Source organism: Bison bison, unplaced genomic scaffold (assembly GCF_000754665.1).
Source record: "Bison bison bison isolate TAMUID 2011002044 unplaced genomic scaffold, Bison_UMD1.0 scf7180017864525, whole genome shotgun sequence".
NCBI classification, from domain to species: domain Eukaryota; kingdom Metazoa; phylum Chordata; class Mammalia; order Artiodactyla; family Bovidae; genus Bison; species Bison bison.
In genome coordinates, this window is record NW_011495076.1 from 3558813 (window position 1) to 3580542 (window position 21730).

At 40.7% G+C, this 21730-nt stretch overlaps 1 protein-coding gene across 7 annotated transcripts in view; it reads right to left on the minus strand.

Moving 5' to 3' along the window:
* ELMO1 (engulfment and cell motility 1) overlaps nt 1–21730 on the minus strand; it is a 584819-nt gene that overhangs the window by 370808 nt on the left and 192281 nt on the right. For all 7 annotated transcript variants that reach the window (XM_010831166.1, XM_010831161.1, XM_010831167.1 and 4 more), the window contains 2 exons: nt 17680–17849; nt 6018–6053 (listed from right to left, as the gene is read on the minus strand). In XM_010831166.1, coding sequence (XP_010829468.1) covers nt 6018–6053; nt 17680–17849 — 206 coding nt within the window. The remainder of the gene's footprint in view (nt 1–6017; nt 6054–17679; nt 17850–21730) is intronic.

Consider the following 21730-nt stretch of genomic DNA (forward strand, 5'->3'; position numbering starts at 1 on the left):
GCAAAAGATAAATTGTACTTATGCGCTCTAATTATCTGAAGGCAACAGAACTCTGTTCCTCCCTCAATGGACTCATAATCCAAATGGCCTCAGTGACATCTTGGGATACTCCCTCTTCCTCAAATGCCCCAGAACTCTGCCTACAGACTCCTCAGACAGGCTCCCAGGACCTGGGGCAAAAGATGCAGAAAAAGAGAAACAGTATTGTTTGGTTTCCAAATCTCCAAGCTGCTTTGGGGAACTAGTGTTTCAATCTCCATGGTTGGAATTGGAGCACTGTTTCTGAGACTGCCCCTAGGGCTTTCTGTGCTTGGCAATCACCAGTTAGTGTCAATGGTTGAGAAGTGAGAGAAGTTTCTTTACATCACACACCAACGTGTCCAGAGCAAGGATCACTCTCTTGGTCCAAAAAAGTTTTATATAAATGTTATATCATGCGTGCTCAGTCACTCAGGAGTGTCCTACTCTTTGTGACCTTGCCAGGCTCCTCTGTCTGTGGGATTATCCAGGTAAGAATACTGGAGCGGGTTGCTATTTCCTTAATGTATACTTATATAATTATTATCTAATAACACTTTCTATACTTGTGAAAGTGAAAGTGTTAGTCACTCAGTCGTCTTTGACTCTTTGCGACCCCATGGAGTATAGCCTGCTAGGCTTCTCTGTCCATGGAATTCTCCAGGCAAGAATATTAGAGTGGGATGCTGTCCCTTTTCGAGGGGATCGAACCCATGTCTCTTGTATCTCCTGCCCTGGCAGGAGGATTCTTTACTATCTGAGTCACATATAAAATTATAAGCGGGCTCTCCCAGTGGCTCAGCTGTAAAAAATCCACTTATAATGCAGGAGACACAGAAGATGTGGATTCGATCCCTGAGTCAGGATGATCTCCTGGAGGAGGAATTGGCAACCCACTCCAGTATTCTTGCCTTGAAAATTCCATGGACAGAGGAGCCTGGTGGGTTAGTGTCCATAGGGTTGCAAAGAGTTGGACACGACGAAACGACTGAGCACACACACATGTAATTATAAACTCTACAGATTAATGTTATTAGACATACGTATGCTATATATTCATATGTATGTATATGTATAATATATAAAATATGTTATTAGATATATTTTATATATTATACACATTATATATGATACAATATCTTGTATATATAATGTATATCTTATATACTGCGTACATATATAACATACTTTATCTATTATATGATATATACATATATATTATTATATAGAATATGTATATAATATATTGTATTATATATACTATATATATGACATATATAATTCATTATAACTGGTTGCTGGATGGCATACTACCTTTCCATGGGAGACATTTTTCAAAATTCAACTTTAAATCCTCAGTTGCAAGGAAAGGATGGCAGTGCTAAAACGTTATTACCTTCCAAATCAAGGGACTCACTCACCTCATCTCAATTGAGGCAGCTACAAAAGCTCTTATTGAACCCTGACACAGATGTTTATTTCCACTGCTAGAGGAGTGATTCAGGTTCCAAAGAGGACAGGCAAGAGCCAAGATCCTGTCTCTGAAATCAGTGCTGGGTGCAGAAGATCAAGGCTAAAAGGATTATAGATATAAAGCAACCACATGGCACATGCGGGGAGCATTTTTATTTGTTTAGTTTACTTGTTTTTTTATAAAGTGCTAAGCTAAAGATTTTGCAGTACTGGCTGCGACAGATTAAGCTGACTACAAACTTTACATGCTGGTCGAGAGCCATGTCACAGCCAACACACCATGTGTGCTGGAATGATTCAAATAAATGTTTCTCATCAATTCAGTAGAGACCATCTTCTTTCCAAGAAAATTCAGCCAATCTCAAAGCATTTAAATTTTATGCTGTTAGTTTTATCAAATAGTGCTTCCAAATGTTTTCATTGGGTGCCATGCCCAAGAGAGAAGCAGAGAAAAGATGAAAATTAAGACCACTTTTAAAATTATTAATAAGTCATACTGAATATATCCGTAATTGCCAAAGTTAAAGATATAACTTTGTTCTACCTTGCCTGTTGAGTTTTTCCAAGTATTTTATTTGTGTGGTAAAACTTATAGACACAGAAATGTATGGATTTCTAAACTGCCCCAGTGGACATTCCCTTTAGAATCATAGCATGATATATCAACAGACATTCTTTCAGCTCCTTTGTTGAAAATTTAGCTGTGGATCAATGTTAGACTCTTTATTCTATTCTATGGATCTGTCTATCCTTTTATATCAATATCACAGTATGTTAATTACTGACTTTGTAGGAAGTCTTTAAGTCAGTTAATGAAATCTTCCAACTTTATTGATTTTTATGGGTTTTTCAAGATTGTTTTGGCTCTTCTAGGTCCAATGCATTTCCTTTAAGTTTTTAGGAAGACTCGTAATTTCTTTTTTAGAAACTGTATTGCACTAAACCTAATTTGGGGAGAATTGCTATCTTAACAATACTGTGTCTTCCAATCCATAAAATGCTGTATTCTCTACTTATTTAGGTCTTCATTAATTTCTTCCAGCAATATTTTTTATTTTTCAGACAACAGGTATTAATGTCTCCTGTTAAAATTAGTTCCTAAGAATTTTATCATTTCTGACGTCTGTAAATGGAAATTATAAAATTTCACGTTTCAGTTGTTTGCTATTAAAGTATAAAAATATATCCCTTTTACATACTGATGTTATACTCTGAAACTTTGATAAATTCAGTTATGAGATCAAGCCATTTCTTTGTAAATGCCTTAGGATTTTCTGTGGATAGAGTTGATTTTACTTCTTTTTTTCCAACATGAGTATCTTTAAAGACTTATTTATTTGGGGTTGTGCCCCGTCTTCGTGGCTGTGCAGCTTTCTCTAGTTGCGGCAAGTGGGGCTACTCTCTAGTTGGGGTGTGCAGGCTTCTCATTGCGGTGGCTTCTCTTGCTGCATAGTGCAGGCTCTGCGGCCCGCAGCTCTCAGCAGTTTAAGCTCCTGGGCTCTAGAGCATAGGCCCAACAGCTGTGGCACGCAGGATTCGTTGCTCCTTGGCATGTGGGATCTTCCCAGATCAGGGGTGGAACCCGTGTCTCCTGCATTGGCAGGCAGATTCTTTACCATTACCATTAAGCCGCCAGGGAAGCCCTTATTTCTTCCTTTCTGACCACGGTCTTTTATTTCTATGTTGACTTATTGCTAAGGCTAACAACTATAGTACAATGTTGACTAGAAGTGCAAAAAGTGAATATATTTGCCTTATTCCCAATCTTTAGTGGGAGGAGTGGGGATTCATCTTCCAACATTAAGTATAATGCTTTTTTTTTTCTTAGATAGTCTTTATCAGGTTGAGGAAGTTCCCTCTATTCCCAGATTGCTGAGAATACTTATGAATGAGTGTTGGATACTATGAAATGCTTTTTCTGTATCTGTTATCTATTTTCTGTATCTATAAAGGTGGTTTTCCTGTTTAAGTTTTCTCCTTTATTTTTCTAAATCATGGTCACTGATTTTCAGATCTTAAACTTCTTCTGAGATAAATCTTGGTTGCCACAAATCTTCTTTATACCTTGTTTGATTATATTTGTTTATATGTTTCTGGGGAGTTTTGCACTTTTGTTCATTAGGTGGCCTATAATTTTTATTTCCTAAATTAGCTTTGTCAGGTTTTGTTATCAGAGTGATACTAGCTTCACAGGCCTCATAAAATGATTGGGAACTTTTCCCCACCATCTCTCTTTTCTGAAACCGTATGTGTAGATTCAGTATTTCTTCTGCATCTGCATAATAAAACTCACCAGTGCAACCAATTTTCATTGTGTAACCCTCTAACAGTCTGTATTTATACTGAGCTTCCTATTGGGTTAGCTGGGACTGTCAGATCTATATCTGCTTCCTCTTTTCTTCTTCCTTTCACAGGCATCAGCTCTACCTCACTATCTGAAAGGTATTCATATCCAACCTCACTTTGTGCCACAAAGTACCACCAATTCTCCAATAAACCTCTTACTCTCCTTACTCCATCTCAGCATCAGCTGCTCAGGGACTAAACTGACACATCAAAACTGACCACGAGCAAACAAAAAATCTGAATACCCCTTGGGGTTCACATACACACGTGTACATTCACACTTCAGTGATCAGTGATATACTTGGGCAGAATTCATATATATTTATGAGGGTTTCATATCCTCTAAGCCTCCTTTCTTTCATGGATTTTCCTTAATTATCTAGTTGTTCTGCCAGCCCCAAATTATGTCGCATGGACAGAGGAGGCATGTACCACCAGTAACATTAAGATTGAGGGTTTTCATCACTCCATAATACCTGGATGGGGCTTCCCAGGTGGTACTAGTGGTAAAGAAACTGCCTGTCAACTCAGGAAATGTAAGGCATGCGAGTTCAATCTCTGGTTCAGGAAGATGCCCGGGAGGAGAGCATGGGAACCCACTCCAGTATTCTTGCCTGGAGAATCACCATGGACAGAAGAGCCTAGCAGGCTACAGTCCATAGCAGGCACAGAGTCGGACACGACTGAAGTGACTGAGCACACACGCAGAACGCATGCTACCTGGATGAGAAGGGATCCTCAGGCAAAAAGCTGTAAACACACAAATCTCATCTAGAGCCAATTTGTTCTCTCAAAGACTGACTTACTTCTTTCCTGTTTGTTTCAGTTGCAATCTAGTTCCTTAAATGCTTGTTTTTAGATGTTTTTGTTTGCAATATTTTGTCTAGAGGTCATAATTGTTATCTATGGTCCTCAGTCTGATTAGGCTACTTTGCCATTACCAGAACCAGGATCCTGAGCATTGATTTTGTCCACCATAAATAAAAATCATGATTCACACTTGTAATGCCCCTATAATCCAAAAGATTAACACTGCTGACAGATAAATTTTGAGAAGTTATTTGGGCTGGAGTCCAAAACTTTACATTAACAAATTGTATTAGGTTATTACAGAATAAATAACCAGTTTGAATCCCAATACCACTTCACTTTAACTTCCGCATCAGGGAAATAATGCTAATTTTACTCATCTTGAGTTGTGGATAAAAGTGTGAATTAGAAGTAACAAGTGTAAACATTTAAACATTGAGACAGTGCCCAGGACAGAGTAAATTCTCAACAAAAGATGGATTTTATTGTGATTACCATTAAGTGTTTCTACTGTATTAAAATATATATCAAAATCAGATTTAAGAAGCTTTATCCCAAAAATTCAATGTTTCTACCTTATTAGAATTTAATAACTGAAGAGTTCCTGCAACTAATACTTTTTCTAGTGGGAGGGGCAGGGGAACATGAAAGCTTGGAGACCACTATTACACTGTTCAGGATTTTCTCTGGAGGCTTAAAAATAAGGTGCACATTTTCAGATGCTGTTCATTCTTCCTTCTCAAGCTGAAACTGTATGCTTAACAACTGGGCCAAATGGAAATTCATTCAGCCTATTTCAGAGGGTTTATAAGATCCTATTTGGACTCCTCTTGTTTAGTGAATAATAAAGGCATTGAGGAGGGAATACTCTAAGAAAGAACTTTTGAGATCTCCAGACACAATTATCATGCAATTCAAATACATGGGTGACTGAACATTTTCTCAGACTGAAAGTAAATAATTTTCCTTCCATACTTCAATCTTCAATATTTTTATGTGGATCTTTTTCTTACCACGTCATTGAAGAAAATCAAAGATTTTTGACTTTGAACATTACATAGGCCACAAAAAAGAAAGGTTTTGTTTAAAGTAATACATAAAATTATGCCTAGCCTTGCTCCAAGAGAAGGGGAGCAATCCTGATGTGATCATTCTGTGGTTACAAACATAAAAACACTCTACCACAAAGCAAAAAGAAAAGGAAAATAATTTTTTTAAGAACCTGTTTATAAGAACATAAAAAAGAAAGAAAAAAAATCACTCAAAATATCTAGACACATAGTTACACAATCATTCAGAGGACAGAGTTTAAATATTCAGAGAAGAAGGAAGTGTTACATCATCTATATCAACAGATCAGAAATTCTTACCAAGGCTTCATGATCTTCTGCAATTTCTGGTATCGTCTGTAAAATTCAAAAGCAACCACGTAAGGCTCATGCATGACAGCGATGGATTTTACACAAATTACATATCATGAATAAAGCCCAGAATGAGCTATATGACAGGTTTAACAGCCATTAAGGGCATTTCATTCATTTCAAAACATTTCTCCAAGTAATAAATTTGTGTTTATTAATGACACAAAACAATTAAAAATAGGGATTAAACTACTATAACCAACCTAATGCATTTACTTTTGAATAAAGGCAACAAAGGGGGCTTCCCAGGTGGCTCAGTGGTAAAGAATCCACCTGCAATGCAGGAGCCACTAGAGACGATGGGGGTTTGATCCCAGGGTCAGGAAGATCCCCTGAAGGAGGAAATGGCAACCCACTCCAGTATCGGCTATAGCCTATGGGATCACAAAGTTTCAGACACAACTTAGTGACTGAGCACGCACACAAAGGCAACAGAAACACTCCCTTTGGCTCAGAACGAGTATATATTCAACCAAGGAGGACATCACTAGAAATAAGGGGGAGCATGTTTTCAATGAAAAAGTAGAGCCCCAAAGCCTTAAACCAGTTGTTCTTTAAGTACATGCTCAATAGGAGAGAAATAGTTGATTATCTTTCTTTGGTAAAATGCTCACTAATTCTACTTCCTCTTTTCTCAGAGGGAAAAAAAAATGCTTCTTCTGAAGGAAGACATCATGAGACAGTGCAGTAGTCCTGGATGACAGCTGGACCTCAAGGATCGTAGCCTGCAAAAACAGCACACAATCGACAGCACTTGTCTGCAAAAAAGGACACTTATGCTTCTTAAAAAACTAAAGATTAGGTCAAAAAAATTAGGTAATAAGTGATTCTATCCTTATCAAGCCACTTCCCATTCCTCAAGCCTGCCAAATCTCTGGCATTAAGTGTGTTCTTCCCTCAGTTGGGGGAATACCCTTCTCCTCCTTGTCAGACTAGCTAAACCCTACCCCACATTCATTCCAGGCTCCTCTGTGAAGCCTCCCTGACCTCTGATTTCCCTTCCTTGACTGGACTGAGTGTGGCACCCATGTTGGCAGCGCTGAGAATACACCGGGCATTTGAGTTAGGACATCTCACAGCCCTTCCAGCACCATGAAGGCAAAGGCTGGCTCTGTAACTCAACTACTAACTATACCATCAGGCACCTGCAGAGTAGGTATTCAATTCAGAAGAAGTTAAATTTCACATTTCAACCACATCAATGTAAATGTAACCACTTCGGAAACCCAAATGACCACGAGGTGATCAGATCTAGTATTTGATAAAACTGGGGAGTTAAAAATGTATGTAATCTTCCTCTTCCTCCCCTCTTCCTCCTCTTTTACTTAGCTTTATCAATAAGTAATAGATATAATTAATTAAATAATATATTATATATGTATTCAGTGTATATATATATACACTGAATAAATGCTCTACCTAAAAGTTGAGGATTTTGTTCTAGTTGAAGGACCTGGACTTAAGCCCATAGTACAGCCTCTCAAGATTGCTTCTGAGGGACTGCTCCAAGGCCTTAAGGGAAGAATCAGTATACAATGGAATTTTTGCAACAAAAACCAGTAGTCAGAACATCAAGATTACTGTTAAAGACAAATCGGACTTCTTAAGCTAGTGGATTTAGTGCTTTTCTAAGTACTAGAAGATGTAAGAGTCTGGGCTCCTTGAAATCATTCCTTTGATATGCACCTTAACTATCTAGTGAAGGAAATGGCAACCCATTCCTGTATTCTTGCTTGGGAAATCCCATAGACAGAGGAGCCTGGTGGGCTACACAGTCCATGGGGCTGCAAAGAGTTGGACATGACTGGGCGACTCTCACTTCACTTAGCTATCTAGGGCCATTATCCTGCTTTTTTCCATCAGGAATCCGCACAGGGAGGGGGTGCAGCTGCAGTGGTTTATGGTTTGATGGCTCTAATGTCCTTTTTTAGCTGAGATGGCTGGAGGACATTTTTCATCCAGATCTGTATTAGCTTCCTTTTCTTCTCCTTCAAATTGCCATGGGCAGAGTAAAAGAAGTAGGCGGCCATGGAGAGGCAAGCCTGAGCAGAGTTTGGGCCCTTTTGCAAGAGCCAAACACTACCCTCCACTAAAAGGAATTGGGGCTCCTTGGAGAAATGACTCTGGCCAGGATTGGGGCAAGAAAAGACCAAGAAAAGCTCAGAACATTTCATTGAGCCAAAAAGTACAGAAATGCTCAAAGAATAATGGGAAACAAGGTAGAACACAGAAGACAGCTTGAAGAAGTTTCCAAAGCAATACCGGGGACACTGAGCATCAAGGTAAATAATAATGGGGATGAGTTCTAGCCCAGGGAATAAAATAAGAACAAATGGGCCTACACTGCTTTAAAGGTAGTGTGCTGGTACTGTTGAAGAACTTAATCTCTAGGGAAAAATATGTAAATCTGATTTGTACCACTTTCCATTTCCCATGGGTAACTACTCAGGATTCTCTCTTAATTATTTACAAAAGGGGTAAAAAGCATTACTGGGAGATACTTGGAAGGCACTATCTTAAAAAGTGGTCAAAGTGAACAGCAATAATGAGACAGAGATATCATGTGCCATTAATAGGATGCAAAGCATTTGTGATATTCTAGCCAAAGACATACGTTTTCTAAAACAAGAAAACATTGGATAAACCTATAGAAAAAGAGAATTTATGTTTCAAAGGGAAATTGGTGTCCACAGTTTTGTCTAGTGGTGAATTAACTGACTTCTTCCCTGCAGGTGAAAAACTAGTTTTGCCTCTATTTGCAGTTCATTTCAACATTCTTCTGTTTCATGGAAATTTGTGTCCTTTGACTCTTCCTTTGAACCGGTGAAAACACCTGCCCAGTTCCCTTATATCAAATGAATAACATACATTCTTGTAACATATGTTCAATTTTATATCTGTATGAAAGCCATGCTTTTACCTTTCCCTGATAATTACCTTTTAATTAGCTACTTATTAATAAACCTCAATTGGAGAATATTCTATAGATGGCTGACCTATGATCTTGAAAGTGTCAAAGCCATGAGAGAAAAGGCAAGATTAAGGAATAGCTCCAGACTATAAGAGATTATACTAGGGAACCAGTGATTGAAACTTACATGAGTTGTCTGGCAACAGGAGGTCCCAATGAGGAAGAAAGTGCTGCCACCAAAAACTAACCAGGAGAATTCAGGAGGGGCGGGCCCAAAGGAGGGTGGAGAAACCAACCCATATGTCCTACCAACCTCCCGAAATCCTTGCTGGAATCCATCTTGGCTGAGAGATTGCATGTACAACCAGGAAGTATGCTGAGTCAGACCAAATATGGGCACAAGCAAGATGATTGCCCAGAGACAACCCAGAAACTATGCATGACCATAAAACCTGAGATTGTGATCCACAAGGCAGAGCAGTTATTCTGGGTTCCTGTACCACCTTGCTGCTCTCTGTCCAGGCACCCCTTACTAATAAAGTTTTTTTTCTTGTATTTTGTCAGTTCTGTGTCTCCTAGAACAATTCATTTTTGAATGTTCAACAAGCACCTACTGTTCAGACCTGGAAAAGGTCCCCCTTCCTGCAACAATTAGGAGAAGGCAGGACAACTGGGTGCAAAGGGCTCTCTGGGATTAGATCTTTGTAAAGGACACAATCAGGACAACGGGTGAAACTTGAGCGTGCAACTTTTCCATTAAGTTTGGAACTGTTAAACTACTTGAACAAGCCACCCTTTAGAGCAGGCAGCTGGAACACTCTGGCTTCCTATATAATCAATCCAAAACCCGAAACCTACAAATGCCTCCAGGTTAGGAAATGGAAACCTAAGGACAAGCAACCAGACTTGACTAACAGTCTAACAAGGCCCTTGCTTGTTTCCACTTCTTCTCTGTAAGAGACTCTTCCCTCCCCAACTAGCTCCTGTGGACAGAGTGTTTCTAACCACTTCCAGTTTGGCACTGACCAATTCTAACTGATTTCTGTTCAAATACACTCTAAAAATGTTTGCTATGGGTCAGTTAATCCTTTAATACAACTGCTTCAAAATTAATGCTTGTCAGAGGTGTATGTGTGTGAAATATATAAAGCAATCAATGCAATTTTTCAAAATAACCTTCTGGCCTCAGGCCTGTGCATCCTTAGGTATATATAAGCGTGTGTGTGTGTGTGGGGGGGGGGTGTGTTCTAACCCCTGTAGCAGATTCTGGCTTTAGAAAGTTCTTGACCAGAGTACAGAGAGAGAAATTCAGTGTTTCTCACTTCTCTACTTCCTCACCTTGGCTTCAGAGAAACATAAGCAGAAGAGGAATTTTTTGTTGTGATGTCTGTTTTCTTATCTGAAGTTCTCTCTCTCTCTTTCTCTCCTTCTCCTTCTCTCTCTTTCTCTGTCTCCATATATATCCACTTCAAAAGAAACATAATCAGGAGAACAAATGATTCTCCAAAGACAATGCTTCACAGTGATCAGAAGCCCCTTACCTTAGCCCAAGCTGTGGCATCCTTTCCCCCAGCAGAAGACAACCTCTCCTTTAAACAGGCTGTATGACCCCTTCTTATTTCTATTATGAGAGTGATGGACAAAGACACAGAGACAAAGCAAAAAGGGATGGCGAGGCGGAGTTTCAGCATAAAGAATTTTCTGCCACACAACCCCCAACAAAGCCCAAGAAGATCGGCCCCTTTGGCGTTTGTGATGCAAATTCCTGGCAGGGCCCCAGAAGGGCTGCTCCTGTTGAAACTCCCTGAGCTCTGTGTTCTGCAGCGCCAAGAAGGTAGACTGAGGGAGCTGGAAGACTCAGCCAGCTTCTCAGCTGGGGCCCACGGACCACACAGAACTGCTTCTTTCTGGTTCGGCCTGGGGAGCCGCTGGCTCCTCCTCATGGCCTCTGTCCGAGGTGAAGTACAGGACACGCATGGTGTGACCTGTGCTTGGCGGCTGGCAGAGATTCCCTGATCAATCTGGCCTGGCCTGGACCTTCCACAACAACCATGGTTTATAAGAAACACTGAATTCTCAGAAGCAAGAGCCTGAATTAGAGCCAATAATCTGTGTCCGTGAAGCTTAGCAAAGTCACTTTCAAGAAAGAAATTTATCTTTTGTGTGAAGACAAAAAAGGTCACACATAGTCCCAAACTGTCATATGCATGACTGTGTCCTCTCCCTCCCCACCCAACAACACACACATTCTGTGTCTAACCCATTGTCAGGAATATCTGGCATTCAAAGAATACATACTTAGCTGAGTGAATAAAACCTAGAAACCCATTCTCAAGTGTGAGTGCCAGGCAACATCAAGGCCAAGACATCCTTTTGCATGCTTAATTTAGATCATAACTGAATTTCCACACCTGCCACACAATCACAACTCTGACTCCAGCCAGCAGAAAGTGACCTGAATCATCAAAGTTTAGTATGAAACTGTGTATTAACAATGACAATTTATATGAACAACACACATAGCTATACACACACCTGAACAGCCTCATCTGTGTCATCTATATGACAGAGTGGGGAGGAGACTGGCAATTTATACAACAAATGTGGTTTGTTTTTAAGACAATTATTTAAGGGCTTTGCTGTGCTGTGTGCTTAGTCACTCAGTCGTATCTGACTCTGACCCCATGGACTGTTGCCCGCCAGGCTCCTCTGTCCATGGGATTCTCCAGGGAAAAATACTGGAGTGGGTTGCCATGCTCTCCTCCAGAGGATCTTCCCGACCCAGGGTTCGAACCCAGATTTCCTACACTGCAGGTGAATTCTTTACCATCTGAGCCACCAGGAAGTCCACTTAAGGGAAAGAGTCCCATAGTTATTTTAGAGATATACATATAAAGTAACTACGGGACTCTTTCCACTGTTGCTAGCATAGCCAAATTTTGGAGAAATCAACTAAGCAAATAAAAAGTCTTGTAAATTCCCCAGATTAGTGAAAACTCCTCAAATACCTCACTGCTATTTTTTTTTTTTTTTTTTTTTTTTTTTTTTTTTTTTTTGCTATTTTTCTTAGGAAAGCCAGAATCCCTAAGGAAACACCAGCCCAGTATTGCCCAGGGTGTTAGGAATGGACATACTCCTACAAGAAGGGTAAAGTACAAATTAGGACACGTCAGCAAGCTATGGGGCTGTTCTTATTTTAAAACAGTTTGAATATGTGCTGAATTAGTAATTTTATTTCAATAAAAAAATTATTCACAAAGATTCTGCTGAATGAAAAACTGATGAGAGAATGTTCACAATCATAATAAAACCTCAAAACAGTAAATATCCAACAATAGGGGAAAGGTTAATTCCACTCTGCATATCCTTCAAATTATCATATTACAGTGCTTACCAACTGTACTTCAACAGAGCTTTAAAAATGAACTAATAGGCAGACAACAACCTAGAGGGGAGAGATGGGGAGATGGGAAGAACGCTCAAGAGAGAGGGGATATATATATATAGAGAGAGAGCTGATTCACTTTGTTGTACTGCAGAAACTAACATATTGTAAAGCAATTATACTCCAATAAAAAATAGGCAGATAAAAATTACGAAGGGAATATTTAACGACATAGCACTATTGTTAAGTACAAAAAGATTACAGAGACCATTAATATTATAATTCTACCTTTGTAAGACCTGTGTCTGTGTGTGTAAGCCTATGTGTGTGTGTATCTATAAGAATGTACAAAAACAATATACACCCAGATGTTAAAAATATTTGCCTCTAGTAAGGCAGAAGACAAATGATTCTTATTTGTTTCTTTCTGCTTACTTACATTTATTTTTAAATAATAAATAAATGAGTTTTTGGTAAATATATGGATTTAACTTTTTTCACTCTTAACTTTTCTGCCCAGGGTGGTGCTACTGCTTACTCATACTCCAAGGGCGTAATTTGCCTGTCATGTTGCCAAGTGGGAAACTAGAAGGATCCTGCCCTTTCATTCTTGGAAATGTTCCTCTGTTCTTCTGATTGTTGAACAGCAAAAGGGCACAGAGTAAACCATCCAATTGTGTGTGTGCACAGCAGCATAGACAAAGAACACAGCGTTTAATTAAAACCCTAAGAAAAGCAGTGTTATTCACTACAATGGATTTAAAGTTGCAGGTACAATTTTTTTTTCTTTCAAATAAAACAAAATATATCATTTCTGAGAATCTTTTAATATCAATCCTTAAAAAAAAAACACAGAAAACAAAAATAATTGCCCATTCCTTAATGGATACCATTTTCTGACTCAGGCTGGAGAAACAAGTTTCCCCAAAATATATATATGCTTCCACATCTATCTCTCAAGCTGAAACTAGGAATGGAATTTCAAAATGATACAAGAATGGAAAAATGAAATTCAAGTTTTAGACACTGTGTTCTGCCAAAGTGTCACTGCCTCTCGCTCCTCTGTTGTTCATTTTTTCCCTGCAGTCTCTCCTGGTACCAGCTGGAAAGAGACGTTAAAAAGCTCAGCCTTGGGTAATGGCAAGCAGGCAAGCAATCTTTGAATCTCATTATAGCTCAAAGTAAGAAGAAAAATTCCAGCTACATTTCTTCAGTGTTTCCTAAAAATTTCCACAGGTCCTGTTCAGGAAACTGCTGCCTTTCCCACCTGGAAGTCTGCCCAGGAGTCATAAGTAAATGCCTTCCAAATTGCAGGATCTATTTAATTTGTGCAGCTTCTATTCCAAAGGTTTCCTGTTAATTAATTAAAATCTTGTTTAAGTTTAATTGAGAAGCTGAGTTTCCCTATGACAAAAAGGTCCTTCTCTTTTCCTTTTCATCTGAGCAAAAGATCTGAAAATAACTGTTCATCAAATGAGCAGCTTCCTAGCATGAGTGGCAAGACCTTGCAGAAGGAAGGCAGGAAGGTTGTACAGCTCCGGTGCCCTCTTTACTCCATCCCTATGAGTAGTGTGACTTTGAACTTATACGCAAAATGGTGATAAGGGCACACACCAAGGTCATTCAGAGAGATATCATCCCTTCCCAGTAACACAGTGTGACGGGAAAGTATCAGAGACAATGCAAACCAGAACACACTCAAGATCTGGTCTTGAGTTCTGTTCATCTGTCTGCAGTCAAGGTGGATGTAACAAACTGGGATGGCTTACAGATTACAAATAATTAAAATATGAATGAGTATGATACATTTTGGAAAAAAAAAGAATTCAATTACTGTGGTTCACATACAGTAAATTCAGTATTGACGTGTGAAACCTAGTGATATAATTCAGATCTGCTGTCCCCAATGTTCATTCTGTAGGCCACTCCATGAGTCAAGATAAATTACAGAAAAGGCAACAGCGCAGATGAAAACCACTAAGGTTGACAAGGCCATTCATCCGTTTTCACTCTTTCTCCTCTCCAGCACAAGTGGTAGTGTCTCCTTGATGGGTGTCATGGGCTGAACTGTATCCCCTGAAATTCATATATTGAATTCCTGTCCCCGATACATCAGAATGGGGCAGTATTTGGAGATAAAGCCTCTAAAGAGGTGATTAAGTTAAAATGAGGCCTTTAGGGTCCTAATCCAGTCTGACTGGTGTCCTTGTAAGAGGAGGCAAACTGGACAAAGAGACACCTAGGCTGCTTTTGATTACAGGAAACTTTGTAAGGACATAGGAAGAAGGTGTGCATGCTAAGGCACTTCAGTCATGGCCAGCTCTTTGCGACCCTATGGACCGTAGCCCTCTGGGCTGCTCTGTCCATAGGATACTCTAGGCAACAATACTAGGGTGGGTTGCTGTACATTTCTCTGGGGGATCTTCCCCGGACCTGGGGATCAACCCATGTCTCTTAAGTCTCCTGCATTGGTAGGTGGGTTCTTTACCACTAGCGCCACCCGGGAAGCCCTATAGGAAGAAGGTGACCATTAGCAAATCAAAGAGAGAGCTGCAGAAGAAACCATGCCTGCCAACACCTTGAGCTTGGACTTTCAGCCCCCAGTACTGTGAGAACAGAAATTTCTGTTATTTAAGCCATCTGCTCTGTGGTATTTTGTTACAGAAGCTCTAGCAAACGCATATAATGAGAAACTAAAAAATTAAAGCTCCTAGCATGCATTCTCCAGAGAATTGTCAAGTATATAACTGCCAACCTCCAGAGGTTCTGGAGCTCAGTTCCAGTCCTCTATTTAGGGTACATATCCCATGCACTCTGGTTTTCAGTGTATGGACCACTGTAACTGTAATTATGATTGTAGTTCTGATAAACCTGGAAGTATTAACACAATGTCATTCTGAATATGCCAGAGTTTAAGCCCCTGGACACTTAGGTATCTGTGGTAGAACCACCTAATATTATCAGGTTCCACTGAAACTGGTTCTAGTACATTGTTTTTGATATGCCAATGGCTGAGATTCAGATAAATCAATAAATGTGGGAACACATTTATGTTTTTGTTTAACATGTTACAAATGTAATGGAGGCAGAAGCTCCCAGGGCTCACTATCCCACCAGAAGTGGTAATGGGTGTGAAGAAGGGCCTACCATGTATGGCAAGCTCATGAAGTCATCCACAGTCACCAGTGAATGTGTTTGTAATCACAACTCACAATCCACTGTCCACTAGTTACAAGAAGTGAAGAATCTGATACACTCCTCACCGGATTCTAGCCTGGAGCTTCCGACAGACAGAATCCTCTTTCTCCTTTTCCTTGGGTGAGCCTCATGGATGGCTAAACTTATTCAACTTCCCTTCAAGTTGCTGCTTCAAGCACCAACTCCAATTTACAGTAACCACTTTGGATTTTGATGACACCCAGAATTTGAGATTCCCTGTCCTACTCCAAGTCCATGTTTGCCAAAAATTTAATAAGCCGAGTTTTAGTCATCATTTACAAAATAGATAAGGAGATAGTTGGATGCATCACTGACTCAGTGGACATGAATCTGAGCAAGCTCTGGAAGACTTGAAGGATAGGGAAGGATAGGGAAGCCTGGCATGCTGCAGTCCATGAGGTCACAAAGAGTCGGACACGACTGAGCAGCTGAACAACAACAACAAAACAGATAATACTGTCTACAACTGACCCTTTCCAGATCACCCAATCCTGATTCCCAGTCCTCTTGGATTAGACTTTCCCCCCTTCCATTATTCACTCCTAGATGTTTTCTCTACTTGTCTGTGAAGTAAGACACCCCCAGCTCCAAACTCTGGAGAACATTCTAATATAGGAGATATTTCTATTGTTATAAAACATGCTCTTTGAAATAGAAAAAAAGAATCCTTTATTAGCCAGTAGCAGAGGCTAAATAAAGCCAAGTGTAGGAGGAGACAGGAAGGAAGGAAGGAAGGAAGGAAGGCAGTGGGCTGAGACAGGTTTCTACTATGTACAGTCATCAGGTCATTCTTTAAATCACCACATACTGAAGAGACATTTAAATGACCCAGGTTTAAACTGCAGTTCTCGGTGATATTTATTCTTTCCTAATAAATACCTACCCCAGCTCTGCACATTATTCATTTGGCATATTACTATGTAGTTGGCTGGCTCAGCATCCCCACAAGGTCTAACTGGCATACTCTAATAGTCTTTACCAGTAGCACCTGACCATATAGAAATGAGCAGTTTCCTGTGGACCCTAAGCTGTCATTCTGTGGTCAAGGGAATGATCTGTCCACACATATAAAAGCTAGGTCCATCTAGCTCCTTAGACTTCACAATCACACCACAGAATCAAACCTTTCCCTAAGAAGATGAACTCCTCAAACAGAAATGCCCATTCCTTCCTTGCTCAGGATAGAACTCCAACTCCTTAAAGCCCATTCACTGACACCCTCCTGTAAGCTTCCATGAGATGTAACTGGTCCAACCTCTAACTTCCCAGCCCTCAGGAGGAATTGCACCTCAACTGAATTCTGCCTCTAAAAAGTTTTGGATGGCAAGATTCACATCTTGTAAAATTTTCCCGACTTCTAATTTTTTGTACACAGTGGGTACCTAATAAATGCTTATTGTGCATACATGCTAAGTCGCTTCAGCTATGTCTGACTCTTTGCTACCCTATGGACTGTAGCCCACCAGGCTCCTCTGTACGGGGGATTCTCTAGGCAAGAATACTGAAGTGGGTTGCCGTGCCCTCCTCCAGGGGATCTTCCCGACCCAAGGATCAAACCCATGTCTCTTTATATCTCCTGCATTGGCACGTGGGTTCTTTACTGCTAGCACTACCTGGGAAGCTGAATGTTTATTGTACTTAATGGTAAATAACTAAATACATGTATTTGATCAGTCAAATGTTAATGTAAAAAAACAATTACTTTAGGGATGCTATTTAGACCTGATTTAAGACTCTGAAATCTAAGGAGGTATTCTAACTTTCTTTAAAAATGGAGTGAGGGGAGGAGAATTCTTTTTGCAGATAAGCAAAGGACGTGAGGGATTTATATTTTAAAGAACTATAATTTGTGTTGGAAAGGCCCTTAGAGATAATGACCTAATATTTCTCCTTCTAAATCTGAAATTTCAGACTGTGTTAGACACTGACTAGTTGGTGGGTGGAGAACATAGTGATCCTTAACAAAACCACACCCCACACACTATCTTAAACGCCATTTTTTTCCCTGAGCCTAGACAATTTCTGGTATTTAAAACTAGAAATTCTAAGAACAAGGAAAGTATACCCAGAATGAAGTCTAGATAAAAGGTGCTTACTCGGTGCCACTTTCCACCATCTGTGTCAAGAGAGAGATGCCGTCCAGATTTATAAACTCCTGGGCAAATGTGACGTCCCGGGAGAGGCTGGCCAAGTCCTTTAGGGCCTCCAGCTTGGCGTCCATACTCGATGACTGGATTCGCTCATGGAGCTGCTGGGCGTTTTGAGCCTCACCGGAGAGAAAAACAAAGCAAAGAGTGTTCACAGAGGAAACCACCGCAGATCAAAAAATAAAATAAAATCACCATCTCATTGAGAAAGGAAGAAACAAAGGCCAAATGCACAAGTTCAGTTAAGTATTACAAACCAAGGGAGGTTTCCAACCATAATGACTTCACCTTCAGGCAATGCTTGTCAATTTCACAACGAAAATCAGTTGCCTTTCTTTGACAGGACCCATATTCCCATCTCAAGGAGAAGCAAGAGCCCAAGAACAGTAAAACCCCGGAAATGGAGCGGGTATGGCAGTGTGGAGGGGAAAAGGGGGAGAATGTTTACTTTTTAAGTAAAATTATTATCTACAAATGACAAAAAGCTATTTGCTTAATTAAGCAATTGCACAAATTTATACAGCATGTTCAGCCATTCAGTCAATACTCTGAGTAATAACTGCCTACACAAAATGTTCAAAAGCATCATTAGACACCCAAATAATCTTTCGGGGTTACTGAAAATCTTCCAGCACAACACAACGGAGCTTGTAAATTCCACTTTTCAACAACATGTGTTTCATGCGCATTAGTTATTTACAGCATGATTTTAAAACAAAGTAATTAAACAAGCAAACACAAATACAAAAAAATTTTAAACCAAATTAGCAGCTTTGCCTAGAATTAGAGTTCTCATTTTTAAGGCATTGGCACCTGGCTTCTACATCCAAGACAGAAATATACTGGAGGATCTGAATGTCTAGATAATAACGTGTCTTCACATTATGTGGTTTTCAGGGACAAGCAGCCTAAGAAAGCGACACTGATGCAGGGGTCTAATCGACAAAAACTCAGCCACATTGGGGAGGGGCCTCATGGAGGTATGTTGGGCAGCACGAACGGTTGGTGCAAAGGAAAAACAGAAGGAACAGGCCTAGGATGTCTGCAGGGATAGAAAGAGGACCAGTGTGCCTGCGGTTGGAGGACAAAGAGGAGCGTGTAAGGAGGTGAGGACAGGCAAACAGACTGGGCCAGGTGGCCTAAGAAGTTCATAAGCAGAAGCAGCAGAGCTGGAGGAATCCTGGGTGGTGATGATCTTCCCTGACTGATAGGATGAATTTAAACATCTAGACAAATGTGTGGTACCTTTGGAGCTCTTAAAATAGCTTTCATATTCAAACACTAGAAGCAATGAATATATAAATGCACACATATTTGCATAAACATGACCCAAGGAAACAAATCAAGATGTAGCCCACTGTTATTTATGAATTGTAATGTTCTGCATAATTTTTTGTTGCAAGCTTCACTTTTCAAATTTTCCATGAGTCTGTAATATCTTTATATTTAGGGGAAATTTTACATTATTAAAAAATAAAATAGCCTTAGTTTTGATTTTCCAAGCAGTTAGAACAACTGAAAAAGACTCTAATAGCTGTGTGGGTGATTGTATCAGAGAGTAAGTATTATTTTCCAGCATTGTCCTAGGAGAGAAAACAAGTTTCATCTTGAGTCACTCAAATAGCATGGTGTGGCTGCCTAATGTCCAGGGATGAGAAAGTTCTGGGCCCAAGCTCAGAGGCAAACAGCCTCTGAGGGATCACAGTGGACACAGAATAGGTATATGCAGTAGATGCGTGCCAAGTATTTACCATCTTTGTTCTTTACGGTCCTAATTAAAGCTTTTCCCAAGGAATTTCCCGAATGGTTCTGGGTCCATGATACCAACTAAGAAGTAATCAAAAAAGTCTATAGGCTCAGATATTTTCAAATGTGCACTCAATATTGCCCAGCAATCCAACCAAGTTTCCCTGGAATGTCTGCTGCATGCGTACTAAGTCATCAGTCATGTCTGACTCTTTGTGACCCTACGGACTACAGCCCGCCAGGCTCCTCTGTCCACAGGATTCTCCACGCAAGAATACTGGAGTGAGTTGCCATGCCCTCCTCCAAAAGATCTTGCCAACCCAGGGGATTGAAGGTGTGTCTCTAAGTCTCCTGCAATGGCAGGTGGGTTCTTTACCACTAGCGCCACCTGGGAAGCTCTCTCTAAAATGACTCTTTCACACCTTTTCTTATTTCCTTAAGCTCCCTCATTTCCTGTTTCCCTCACACTGGTGATGTTGCCTTACATTTTATTGAGGAAATCAAAGTAATCAGCCAGGAATTTCTGCATCTTCGTATTTCAAAAAGCACAGAGTTCCTTCAGCTTCCTGTTTGCAAGGACACGGCCCCGGGGCCTCTATGCTCCTGCTCTGCTTCTTTCTGAATCTATGTACCTGACCCCTGTTTCCTGTCCAAGGTCAATCGTTCCCTTATCCCCAGCCCTAGAGCTGTCACCCTCTCACCTTCTCAGGCATTCTGCCCCTACTGTGTCCCCCTTTCTTTTGTACATCAGTCTCTCTCTGTGCAGTAGATCAGGTCCAGCTACAAACATCTCTAACAGGCCCTGTTTTAAAAACAAATGAAAAGGTGTGTACATTTGTCACACCTTTGCACATTGAGTCAATTCACTTCCAGCCAGGCCCTCGTTTCACTGCTTCCATTCTCCATAACAGTTCTGGAATTAAGAGTGGGTCTAAAATTGCCACTCACCTCACCTCACATTCTCCTCCTCACCTCCATCCACGAGCTTCCATACTCACCCCTATCTACCCATACAACGTCTCCATGATGCCCTGTCTACCTCGCTCATCTGGTCCTCCTTACCTTCTCAGCAGGCCTCAGCATACCTAAGTGTGCCTAACAGACTCCTAACTGCCTGGTTGACGTGTCCTCATGGACACAGGACAGGCATCTGCAATTCTTCATTTCCCGCTTCCTAAACTTTCTATTCCAGTAAGCAGCACTGCTGTTGATTGTGCCCAAACACCAGGGACATCCCTGCAGTCTCCCTCAAGGAGAACCACAGCCCCAGGATCAGGAAGTGCTGGGGCTTGCCCTCCAACACTCCTTCAGACCCTCCATGTCCAGAACACACAGGCAGCCCGCGCCATCATCTCCAACTGGCACTGCCATCCCGTCTCCTAACCCGGCCCCTTGACACTGGCAATCTGTTCCGGGGCAGCACCCAGAGTGATCCTGTCCCCCCTCTGCCTAAAAGCTTCCACTGGCTTCCCTCTGTGTTAAGCTCATAGGGCAACGGCAAGAAACAGAACTTAAGACATCCTGCCATCTGTTTTAGGTTTCTCAGCTCAGGAGAAAGAAATTGGCTCAAAAAATCATTAACAGTCTTACAGTTAAGAATCTCTGACAACCTGAATCCACAGAGTGACTGGGGTAACACTGTTTTTCTTTTCGCCACAGTAACTGGCCCCCCAAATCAGCGCAGCAGGCTCTTTAACCCAGATGCTTCTAATATCAGTTCCCCAAGTGCAAGAGAGCAGAAGGCAGGGTTGCGCTTAAAGCTGACGAAGCAACAGCAGATACTTGATAAGCAATTTTATTTAATTTGTCCACATGGGCCAAAATGAGGGATAAGAGGCAAGAAGAGTTCAGGTCATATATAAAAGGGCTCCTAAAAATCTGATAGTTTGGAATACTGGAATGGTTTTAGCATGGAATGTCATGATTCATCTCTCATATACTGTAGTGACATTATGAAATTTGTTTGCAGATTTATTTAATTAAAAATAACATCAGCCAGGACTTCCCTGGTGCTCCAGTGGCTGATTCCGTGCTACCACCACAAGAGGAACAGGTTCGATGCCTGATCAGGGAAGATCCCATATGCTACGGTTCAGTTCAGTTCAGTTCAGTTCAGTCACTCAGTCGTGTCCGACTCTTTGTGACCCCATGAATTGCAGCACACCAGGCCTCCCTGTCCATCACCAACTCCCGGAGTTCACTCAAACTCATGTCCATCGAGTTGGTGATGCCATCCAGCCATCTGTCGTCCCCT